Source organism: Orycteropus afer, unplaced genomic scaffold (genome assembly GCF_000298275.1).
Source record: "Orycteropus afer afer isolate SDZICR_OR568_19922 unplaced genomic scaffold, OryAfe1.0 scaffold00545, whole genome shotgun sequence".
In the NCBI taxonomy this organism is placed as follows: Eukaryota; Metazoa; Chordata; class Mammalia; order Tubulidentata; family Orycteropodidae; genus Orycteropus; species Orycteropus afer.
In genome coordinates this window covers 899,151-911,202 of record NW_006922132.1, presented here as the reverse complement: position 1 = coordinate 911,202, position 12,052 = coordinate 899,151, and the positions used below count along the sequence as shown (strand labels likewise).

At 45.2% G+C, this 12,052-nt stretch overlaps 1 protein-coding gene across 1 annotated transcript in view; it reads left to right on the top strand.

Moving 5' to 3' along the window:
* GRIK4 (glutamate ionotropic receptor kainate type subunit 4) overlaps positions 1 to 12,052 on the top strand; it is a 236,032-nt gene that overhangs the window by 98,162 nt on the left and 125,818 nt on the right. Inside the window, exons 7-8 of the mRNA XM_007955908.2 lie at positions 4,968 to 5,120; positions 6,244 to 6,348. Coding sequence (XP_007954099.2) covers positions 4,968 to 5,120; positions 6,244 to 6,348 — 258 coding nt within the window. The remainder of the gene's footprint in view (positions 1 to 4,967; positions 5,121 to 6,243; positions 6,349 to 12,052) is intronic.

Here is a 12,052-nt window from a genome sequence, read left to right as displayed (position 1 = left end):
CCAGGCGCACAGACTCAAAAGCAGATGAAAGGGTCTTTTGGGAGGGCATGAGGCACAGGCCTCTTGGCAGACCTGGATCAAAAACACCCCTGAAAAGAGAGGGCATCCCTGGGGCCCTCTGCTTCAGTTAGGGTGCTCTCAGTGCCCAGTAACAGAAATCCTGCATTAAATTGCCTTATACAAAAAATGAGATCTATCAATCTCATGTCCCAGGAAATTGAAGAGGTAGGGCAAATTTGAATGATATCATGGGATACCAAAGTCTCTTCCATGCTGCTCCATCTCTTTGGCAACAACCTCATCCTCAGACTAGAGCCAAGATGGCAGCAGCAGCTCCAAGCATCACACTCAAACACAATAATGTTCAGAGGAACAAGGAAGATGGTCCTCCTTAGCAACTTTTCTGAGAAGCCATCCTTTACGGCAGACTTCAGTTCACATCTCAGAATTGGGTAACTTACCAGTTCTGAATCACAAATTGGTGAGGGGATGGAGTACTCTTGGATCAATCAGGCTCACCTAGGAGTTGGAAGGTGGAGCAGCTTCCTCTAAAATAGACGGCTGCTTGGAGGAGGGGCAGGTCCTTGGGTGGTGCAGACAGTTAGTGCTCAGCTGCTAAAAAAAGTCAGAGGTTCAAGTCCACCCAGAAGTGCCTCAAAAGAAAGACCTGGCAATCTACTTCCAAAAGATCAGCCATTGAAAACCCTATGAGTGCTACTCTGACATATACGGGGTCACTGTGAATTAGAATTGACAGGATAGCAGCTGGTAACTAGTGGTTAAGAAGGAAGAAGAGGAGAATGAGTGCTATGTAGGCAACAATGGTACTCTTCCACGGCCCCCTCTGTCTTGCTTTTATAGCCCTGTTCTGGAAAAACTTCCAGATGACCCTTGCCTGAAGACGTAACACAAAGACAACCAACCAGTTGCGCCAAAAGGGAAAGTGAGTGATGACCCAAACCTACAGCAGCAGTGACTCAAAGCTTTCACTTGCCTCTCAGCCTTGGCCCAAGAGTTTCATCCCATTCATCTGCTTCTGAGCAGGTGACAATATCTAAAGATTGCCTCAAGTCATCCTGGGAATATAGGCATAAAAATCAATCAGGTGAAACAGTGATAGTCCCCCGGATTTCTCCAGGGAAAACTTGGCAGTGGAATGCAAAGACAATACAACAAAGTGAATGGAAGCCTGCTAGAGAAATTGGTGCTGGGATTCCCATGCTGGTTCTGCCACTCTCTGGCTTTGTGAACTTGGGCAAGAAGAGAACTCTTTGAAACTCAGTTTCTTCATTTGTAAAACAAGAAAGTCAGACTAGTTGATTTCTAGAATTGCTTCCAGTTCTAACACTCTGATTTTGGGATTCTCCAAATGGAGAGATTAACTGGGAGGCAAGGGAGAAAGTGGAGGTAGAAATTTGTTTAAATAAAATAAATTTTAAAAGCCCAACAGAAGGGCCTAGGAGTACTGTCAATAAGGACAGCTAACTCCCCCTCAGGTAGATGTTTGTCTGAGCTAGGGAAAGAGAGTCTATAGCATGCATAATTTCCATATGTCCTTTTGGTAAGGAAATGTGAGAGATCCATTAATAAAGGAGCCACTTGTGCTCTGGGAAAAAAGAATAATGTGCAAAGGACAAGGCCAGTCCCAGGAATAATAAAATAAATAATAAAAAGAATAATGTCAAAGGACAAAGCCAGTTGTGGGCTTGCCAAGGAGCAAGTGCCATACTGGTGAGCCCTCAAATCCAATGAAGTGGGAACTAAGTGGCAAAGGGGAAGTCCAGAGGCATGGAGAGGAAAAAGCGCAAGATGATGGATGGCAGGGGCCTAGCATGGCCTGCTGGTCAGCATGGCTCCTCATAGCTCCACAGGACTGCAGAGGTGTACACTGATCCAAGCTAGGCTTCGGGCTTCCCTACCTCCTAGGGCTTTGGGTCAGGGGACAGAAAGGAAGGGAGTTGGAGCTGGAAGGGCAGGAGACTCAGTGGAGGCAGAGGGGCACAATGGCATCTGCCTGGTTGAATGCCTGTGCCGAGAATAGGAGATACTGAGGTCTACAACACTTGTCAGATTGTAGGGCTGAATAAATGTGGGAAGAAAGGAAAAAGAAGCAGGGGGAGGAAGGAAAGAAGAAAAGGGAGAGAGGGTCAGAGGGAGGGAGGAAGAATATACTGGCCAGGTAGTCTTGCCATGGAAGTGAACTTGTGTTGGAACGAAGAAAAGAAATCATTTGGCTGTTTTTCCCTGTAATTGCCTTTTTAAAAGATTGCCCAAAGTCACCTCACCCAATTCCTGTTACAGGTCTCCTGGCCTACTATGGAGCAAAACTGTAAAGGAGATAAAGTCAGTATTTCTAGCCCATTTTCTGCCCTTGTCACTCCCTGTTCCAATTACTTCCCAGTGCCTTAGTTCAGGCAATCTGATTTTTAGCACCTACTAACACCTGATAGCATAGTGGCTAAGGCACTTGACTGCTAACCAGAAGGCTGGTGGTTCAAACCCACCAGCCACTCCTCGGAAGGAAGATGGGGCAATCTACTTCCGTAGTGATACTGCCTTGGAAACCCAAGAAGGGGTCGCTATGAGTCGGGTCTGACTCGACGGCACATAACAACAACAACAACAACACCTTTCCAGGACTTGGCATACACAGCCCCTGCCCTCAGGTTTAGTGATACCTGTGTTTGCAGTTTACAGACCTGTGAAGCAGGGATCACTATGTCTCTTTTACTGATAAGGAAAAGGTTCCTCACTCAGAGAGGTTAAGTAGCATGCCCAGGAGTGCTCAGCATATAACCAAGGGGTTGGGATGTAGACTCTGGGTTTAGTGCTCCTAGTTTCAGACTATTTCCTCTGCACCTTACTGTCTCAAGTTGCTTATACTCTGTCTGTAGAGCTCAAACAAACCCAAGAGGTCACAAGTTGGTCTTGGAGTGGTCAGTGTCCCAGGGTCCTAGCCGTCTTGAAAGAGTGTTACAGAAGTCAACCAAGGGTGTCTTCAGTTGAAAGAATAGGCTTGGAAGAGATAGAGTTGAATTGCTGATGATGGTGCATCACGCTTCAGTGAAGGATTTGCTATGTAATGTAATGAGGTGGCGTGTGGACTCTTAGTCACCCAAAATCACTCCTTCAAGGAAACCTCCACCTGCCTCCCTGAACTTACCCTCAGAGCTCTTGTAGAGTGTTTACCTTGTAGTCATTTATATTCAGTAGGTTTTTATTGTCAGGGGACTTATTCATATATAACACAGTATAGTTTTATCTCTTCATTTGATTGCATATTCCCCAAGGACAGAAGTATTCTGTTTTTCTACTCCTACTCCCTCCACCCAAACACCTCAGCCGTCACCTCCACAGAAAGTGGAAAAATTGAGTTAACTTATTAGGTGATGTGCAGGCTAAGCCTTATAGGTAGATTTCAGCTGATTTAATTCAATTCAATAAAGAAGTATATGTTGAAGGCCTACCATAGGCCAGGCCAGTAGTAGATTCTGGGAAGGATATAAAGGTCAAGACCCTGCATGTTCCCTGCCCTAAGAATCTTGTAATTTAATCCCAACCCATAGCTGTCAAGCCCATCTGACTCATAGTGACCCCACAGGCCAGAGTAGACCCACCTTTTAGTGTTTCTAAGGCTGTATCTCTTTACAGAAGCAGACTGCCACATCTTTCTCCTGTGGAGCAGCTGGCAGGTTCAAACTGCCAACTCTTCATATAGCAGCTGAGTGCTTTAACCACTGTGCCACCAGGGCTCCTCTGTAATGTCAGGAAATGAAAATATAGAAAAACAACTGCAATGACCTCTTCCCTTGGCTTTAAGGACCCTGCACTATGACCCCTGCCTATATTTCTGATTTATTGCTTCTTCCCCTCCTCTTCCTCCAAGAGGTTCCACACTTTCTCAACTCTATCTTTCACACAGCTCCATCCTCCAGAATGCCTTTCTTTCTTTCTCTTGTCCCCAGCTACTTCCCATTCCCATATCTAGCAACTTATCTACCAGAATCCTGCAGAATCCTCATATCCAAAACTGCATTCTCCATGATGTGTTATCTGGATCACCCCACAGATAAGGTATCTTCCTCTTTGGAATCTCATAGACCTATGTGGGTCAATCCCACTCAGTCTCATATTACCTATATTTGCTGCTGTGTCCCTGCAGTTACCTAATACAATTTGGAGTAAAGTCTTACTCATCTTTGGCTTTTGAACTTATTTTGTGCTTCTTAAATACTCATGGAGAATATAAAGTAGACTAAAGTAATAGGTACATCTAGGAAGACAAGTACAATAAGGGTCTTTTGGGAGAAACTGACCTTCAGACTTGTTGACTAGGCAAATCTGAGAGGAAAGGCCATGTCCCTGCCCTCCTCTCAAGATAGGCAGGTCCCCCCTCACTGGGGATTCCTAGCAGCAATGGAAGAAGCTCTGGTGGTACAGTGGTTAAAGCATTAAGTGCTAACCAGAAGATCAGCAGTTCAAACCCACCACTGCTCTGTGGGAAAAGGATGAGGTAGTCTCCTTCCATAAAGATGTATAGTCTTGAAACCTTATGGGGTAGTTCTGCTTTGTCCTATAGGGTCACTATGCGTTGAAATTGACTTGATGGCAATAAGAGCAATGATAGTTGCTATTTTCCTGGAATCAAGAGTGAAAAGGGTATCCTTGAAACCAAAAGGGGCCCAAAGGGTAGGTTGAAACTTGAAGCCTAGAGAGGGCCTTGCCAGAATTGCCTTCCTTGGACCAGCATTCAGATTCTTCATCCAGTGACATGGGTCAAGGACAATGAAGACATCCTCTTATGTCTGCTTTCTTTTGCTTTTCTCTTTCCTTCCTACTCCATTTGTTCCCCCCCCCCTTTTTTTGCCTCCCCTTCCCTTCTCTACTTTTACACCTGTCACTTCCTCTCTCGGGACCTCTTCCCTCCACCCACCCTGGGCCTCCTTTCTCTGCTTGCTGTCCACCAGCTCTCCTCAGCCCTGCTGTTTGATGCCGTCTATGCTGTGGTGACCGCAGTGCAGGAGCTGAACCGGAGTCAGGAGATCGGCGTGAAGCCCCTGTCCTGCGGCTCAGCCCAGATCTGGCAGCATGGCACCAGCCTCATGAATTACCTGCGCATGGTGAGGAGCGGCTGAGGGCCCTGCAGGCCACACCTGGACGGCTTGCGGGACAGTTGGCTCAATGAGCAAGAGACCGTCTACTCCATGCCTGCTTGATGTATCACAACCCCAAATCAAAGAGCAATTTGTAGAGACTCCAGTACAGTGGATCTGGGTCATATTTGTTCTTTAATCCCTAAAAACCACATGGCGAGTTCATCTACAAGAATATAACATTTAAGCCTTAGACTGTTAAGGGGCCCCTAGATTCCAGGAGTAGTCCCAACAAAACTTGGCCAAGCACAGCTGGGGAAGAACAATGTTGCCAGAGACCCTGATTCTGCAGGGACCTTGCAGGCTCAGAACTTCTAACTTGGTGCTAGATTTTTCCACCAAGTGTTCTCCCCTCTACCAATGCCTCCTCTGGTGGATTGTGCAAGCATCTCTAACCACTAGGAAGACATCTCCTACCAAAGAAGTCTAGTAGAGAGTCTACCTTGCATTTTGCATTTATAGTCAGATGTAAGGTCATTCTGACTTCTTGCAGGCCTGCAAGAAGGGTGGGTTAACAGCTGTCCAAAAAGAATAAATGCTGTTAATAGCAACCTCCAATAGCCTGGAGGATGGGCACAGGGGAATCAGCTTAATCTAGAACCTTGGCATGGTATTAGGTTATAGTCCAGGTATGGTGTCATTGGGTGTGGGTGCATTCTCCTCCTCCTTCAGCCCCCACCAAGTTTGAATTGGCTCCAGAGGCATTTCACTTGTAGTCTGAAGATGTTGTAGCTAGGAGCAGCAGGAGATGGATTTTGATGGCTTCTGCTTTTTTCAGCATCCCTAAATAGCATATGAGGAGCTCTGGTGGCTCAGTGCCTAAAGCATTTGACTGCTAACCAGAAGGTTGGTGGTTCAAACCCACCAGCCACTCTGCATGGAAGGAAGATGGGGCAATCTACTTCTGTAAAGATTTACTGCCTTGCATACCCAATGGGGGTCACTGTGAATGGGAATCAACTCGATGGCAGTGGACTTTTTGTTTGTTTGTTTGTTTGTTTTGTTAAATAGCATATGTGTGGGATGCTTGCTAAGGGCCAGGTGGAACAGGGGGCCAATTTGGTGCTGTAACTCACTCTCTCTTGGACAGGTAGAATTGGAAGGTCTCACCGGCCACATTGAATTCAACAGCAAAGGACAGAGGTCCAACTATGCCCTGAAAATCTTGCAATTCACAAAGAATGGTTTTCGGCAGGTAAGTCTAACTATGCTGCCGTGATGGCAGATCCCACCTCTTCGCTCCTTTCTCTGTTCCAAGTTCATATCTTTGACTCCTTGGTGCTCAAGATGACCACCTGTTCTCAGTTATCCCCAAGAGTAATGCACTGCATCCTATGCCAGACACCTGGCATGTGCCAGCCTCCCTTTCTGCTGCCAAGATCTGCCAATATGGGTCACCTGGCATATCTAGCAAAGTGCCAAGAGGAAGGCAGCATACCTTCTGGAGGAGTGGGGGGCTGTCATATAAGGAAGGACTTCCAGGCTTTGTCCACTATTTTGGATTACTCTACTTCCTAAATCTTTCCTTAACTTTGGAACCAATGTGAGAATCTAGAGAACCCACTAGTAAGGAGCTTGGACCTCATGTGGGCTGAGGAATCCCTTTAGCATTGGAGAACTACCAGTTCTTTACTGCCAGTTCCTCTCTGACCCACCCACAGTATCCCTCATGCCAATCACCTGCTTCTCTGCTGTCTGCTACCTGTCATCTCAGCGATGCTTTGTCCTTCATAGCTCCTTTCAGCTTCTACTCCTTTTCTCATTCTCCCCGATTAAGCTTCTTATTCTCCTTTCCTCCAATTCGCTTATATCAGAGGAAACAAGGATTCTGACAGCCACTCCAAGTGGCTCTCTGAAGGTCTTCCCACCCTCCCCCTCAGCCTAATAATCAAATCTCTATTCTTACTACAGCCCTTCTCCAACCTTAGGAAAGACTGAAAAGTAGGAAACACACTCATTACAGCAGGATGCAGACATATTGAAGAGTTCCCTATCAAAGTGGCTGAACAAGGGACTATACCACTGAAGGGGTTGCAAATCATCTTCTTCCTCATCATCTTCATAATTGCCTCCATTTATTAAGCCCTTACCATTGCCTATAAACCATGTGTCAAGAGCATCATAAATATTTTCTCATTCAATCTTATAAAGTAAGTATTTTTTATGAATTCCCATTTTATAAGTGAGGAAACTGAAACTCAAGGAGATTCACTGACTTGTCCTTGAAAAATTAGCAATGGCAGAACCAGTTTGGGACCCACTCTAAATCCAAGCCTAAAGCTCAAGTTCTTAAACATTGTGGCAAATTATGCATCAGAATCACCTTGATAACTTTTAAGAAATACAAATTTTCAGACTCCACCAGAAGAGTCTGATTGGGTAAGCCTAGGATAGCACCCAGGAACCAATGCATTCCTTAAGCACCCAAGGCAATTCTGTCGGAAACCTGTCCTACACTGTGGAGCCTCTGAGGCATCTACCTCCTGCCCTTCTGCCCCTGGGGTGGAGGCTTCTATTCAGCCTTTCTCAAGAGGTCTGGTGTCATTCTTTCTAAGACAGTAATTATGCTGGGCCATGGGGCAAGGTCACTCTTCTTGGAAGACAACAAGGTAACAGACAAAGCATGAGAAATCTGAGTCCTGGTGTGACTCTGTAAGCATCCCCCACATCAGAACTATAAATCTTTAAGTTAATTCTGACTCATAGTGACTCTATGTTAGAGTCGACTTGGTGGCAACTGGTAGAAGAGTGTCAGTGAACTGCAGCCTCTTTGTATAGAATTTCTTCTTGCCCCCCTCTCCCACATCATTTTGAGCTCATGTTGAATGGAATCTGCTGCAGAAGTGACTATTAAAGAGGATGGTATTTTTGACCTTCAGTTATCCTAAGGGACGAATACTCTTGATTGGATTTATAAAGTGGATTGTATTAACCCTCCTTATTACCCATTTCTCTTCAACAAATCTGGTACTTGTCCCACTGCTTTCCTCTGTTTCAGGTTCTCTAAGTACCAAACAGAAACTGCAAATTCATTTTGGGCACTGATGCAGCTTTGCAGTACTGGTCCCCAGGTCCCATCCCAATCATCAGCCCATCTTTGCCTCTTGACAGGTGTCCTTCCCTTGCTTATTACAGGATAAAGAAATGGTTTGGGTAGTGATAATTAATTGGGCTTCTATTCTAGGGTGGAAGGAATATCTCTGCTTTAATATTCTCCCAATTCCATCCAAGGTGATGCTGGCAGGGGAGGGAAGGATGACAAGGAGCAAAGGAAATAGCATCTTGTGAGTGCCTGTGACATTCTAGACACCACACGGACACTTTGCACAGATCACTTCCAATCTTGAGGACAACATTGCACAGCAGATAAATTCCCATTTCACAAATGAGAAAACTGAAGCTCAGGGAGGACAAGGAACTTGGCCAGAGTCCCACTGTTAGGAAGGACTTAGACCAGAGCTGGATATACATTCAAGTTTGCCTAATTCCAAAACCCATGCTTCGGGTCTCCCACTCTTTTCCTCTCTTTCCTGGAATCCCTAAGCCCCCAAATCAAAATATTTCACCCAGTCCTGTTGCTTTGCTGCCACTTGTTGCAAACCAGAAGGGCTCTGAGTTTCTTGTGACCTATTGGGCTGGGCATTCTTTAATAATCTCTTCTCATTATGATTTGGTTTTGTTCTCTCTTTGTGCCTGGGTGAGTGATTATTAAGAGCTGGTTTTGATTGTTTAGAAAGCACCATGCAGGTGCACAGTGGGTTGTAATTGGTAAAATGTCTGAACCAAATGTCATATTCCCTGCCGGGGGCTGATTAAAGGATTATTATTGCCATTTTTAAACTAGTCTTGCAGAATTCAGGGTTATTTTTTACCATTTTAAAAATTACTATTTTGATTGTGTATGGAGAAATTTTTCCATTTGGGGACTCTCTAGAGATTCCTACAGTACCGTATTTTGTGGAAAATCCTGTGGTATTCTACGAGGAACCCTGGTGGCACAGTGTTTAAGCATTAAGCGGCTGGTTGGTCATTCAAACCCACCAGCTGCTCTGTGGGAGAAAGAGGAGGCAGAACTCTCCCATAAAGATCTGCTTCCATAGCCTTGAAAATCGTATGGGGCAGTTCTGCTCAGTTCTATGGGGTTGCTATGATTTGGAATCAACTTGACAGCCATCAGTTATGGTATTCTATAAATTACACTTCTGAACCTGAACCACCTTTCAATAGTCCAGGTATTCTGAAGTTGATAATATTTCTTTCAGGTTCTCTAGGTCCTTCCCCCAGTTACTCCTCATGTGAAATCTCCCTTCTCCCTCCATCTTCTCCCTTCCCATCCCCCACAAGACACCTTGATCAGCACTGAAATAGTATAAACTCCTTTTCCTGATTTTGGCATTAGAAATCTCCTTTGAAAGAGACAAGGAAAAAAAAAAAAAAAGAAAAGAAAAGAAAAGAAACATGGTATTAGAGGGCTCTTAATTTCCTTCATTTAAGTTGGTCTAAGATCAGAGATTCTGAGCAGCCCCCGAGTGACTTTGTTAGGGCTGTAATAAGATGAGCACACCTTTCATCTGAGGATCGGAAATAGCTTAACAGGCTCTAATTAAGCCTTCGGGAGAGGAAAGGATGAAGCCCTGGGTTTTGACATCCCTAGCTAAAGATGTGGGATCTGAAGTTTTCTATTGGCTCACTGTTTACACAGTGGGGATACCTCAGTTTCTCCCTCTGTGGAATGAAGATGGCGGCCCCTCAACATTTGGCAAAACCCAAAGGATTATTGAAGCTCAGTTTGCATGCCACTCTCTTCTGTCTGCCTAGAATTTGATAGAAAGCTGGCTCTGAAGACATAATAATACTAATAACCTGTTGCTGTCAAGTCAACTCCAACTCATGGTGACCTCGTGTGTGTTAGAGCAGAATTGTGCTCCACAGGGTTTTCAATGGCTGAGTTTTCAGAATTAGATTGCCAAACATTTCTTTGTAGGCACCTCTCGGTGGACTCCAGCTGCTAACCTTGAAGTTAGCATCTGAGCATGTTAACTGTTTGCACCACTCTGGGATTTATTTAGGTGATGTACATATATTTTAAATTTCCCATCCTTTTCTCAGTTCTGCATGACAGCTATTCTTTCCATTTTGTGGGTGAACAAACTGAAACAAGAAGAGGTAAAGTAATATGTCCTTATTCACATGGTTAGTAAGTGCTAAGGAACAGAGTTCAGGAGCTCTGGTAACATCGTGCCTAAGGCACTTGACTGCTAACCAGAAGGCTGGTGGTTCAAACCTACCAGCCACTCCTTGGAAGGAAGATGGGGCAATCTACTTCTGTAGTGATACTGCCTCGGAAACCCAAGGAAGGGTCGCTATGAGTCGGGTTCGACTCGACGGCACATAACAACAACAACAAAGAACAGAGTTCAAGTCTAGCTGTCGTCAAAGCCCATGTTCTTTCTATTATGCAATATCGCCCTAGAACATGATGGACAAAACATTCCAGGCATTTAGTCTAATTTCCCAACCCAATGCCAGCATGTTCTCCAAGTGCCTATGAGAGACATTGTCACCCAGCCTCTGCTGGAGCATGTCCAGGTCAGGGGAATCTCTCAAGGAAACACAGTTCAGATTCTTCCAGGTATTGGGTGAAAATCTCCTATTTCTTCCCTATGGAGAAATCCTGAGGAAGCCTACCACCTCTTTCTTGAAGAAAGACTTTTCAAATACTTGAAAATAGTTTATTTCACTTCATTCATTCATTCCTGAATTTAGCATAAAGTTGTTGAATACCTACTCTGTGTCAAGGTCTGGGAATGCAGAGACACATGAGGCAGGATCCCTTTAAGAGCTCATAGTCTCTTGGGGAAGGCAAATATTATTGCAGCTAACAATTACCTTTTGCAACTTGAGTTGTTATTCCCCTTATTTTTTCCTTCCTCAAGCAGGGACCCATAGCTGTTCCCAATGTGGCATGGTTTCCAAAGCTCTAATCACTAATGCTTTGTAGGGTATCTAGGTCTCTATTCAAGTACAAGGCCTAGATTGAGGACCATGCACCAGATGGGGCTGAACAGCACAGAGCTGAGGGCACTGTGGGACTATCCTTTTCCTCCATCTGAACACTAAATGTCTATTCACTGCATTACCTTTCTTACTGGAATTAGTTTTCAAATTTTTGATTCATTCTGAACTCTGGGCCTTGGGGTCAATTAATTACTCCACTTTCTTCCCTGCCCGAACACCCAAGGTCATTTTCACATGAACTTTTCACAGAAACTAGAGCTGTGCCACCCTTTACTTGGACACCTGATTCATTTAACTCTGTGTTCCTACAGAGATGGTGAGATTGGCAGGGCTGGGCAAGCAGGGGTGAGTGAAAAGGCTTGTGAGCTGAGAGCCACATCTTGTTTTCCTAAGCTGACAGAAACAGCACTCAAGGGTCTGATTCTCTGGAATAATTTGAGAGCAATTCTAAGCAGCAGTGGGAGGGTAGATGTGACGGCTTTTCTGGGTCACCCTTACAAAGAACTCAGGGATTCCTTGGCCTCTATAGAATCTCAGAGGATCCAGCTCCAACTTCCCAAAGTTCCTGTAGGTCCCTACCAGTTGCTAGAGGGGCAGCCTGCCTCTCATTAATCTCCTCTCCTGCAATTTCCCTTGACAGAGCCCATATGGAGGCAAGCCTGCTTCCTCTCCAGGGAAGTGTGGATCCTCCTGGTTCATAGTGGCAGGGCTTACTTTGGCAGCTTCTCCAAGTGGGGTATGTTGTTGTTGTTGTTATGTGCCGTCGAGTCAGCCCCGACTCATAACGACCCTTCCTTGGGTTTCCGAGGCAGTATCACTACGGAAGTAGGATTGCCCAACCTTCCTTCCAAGGAGTGGCTGGTGGGTTTGAACCGCCAGCC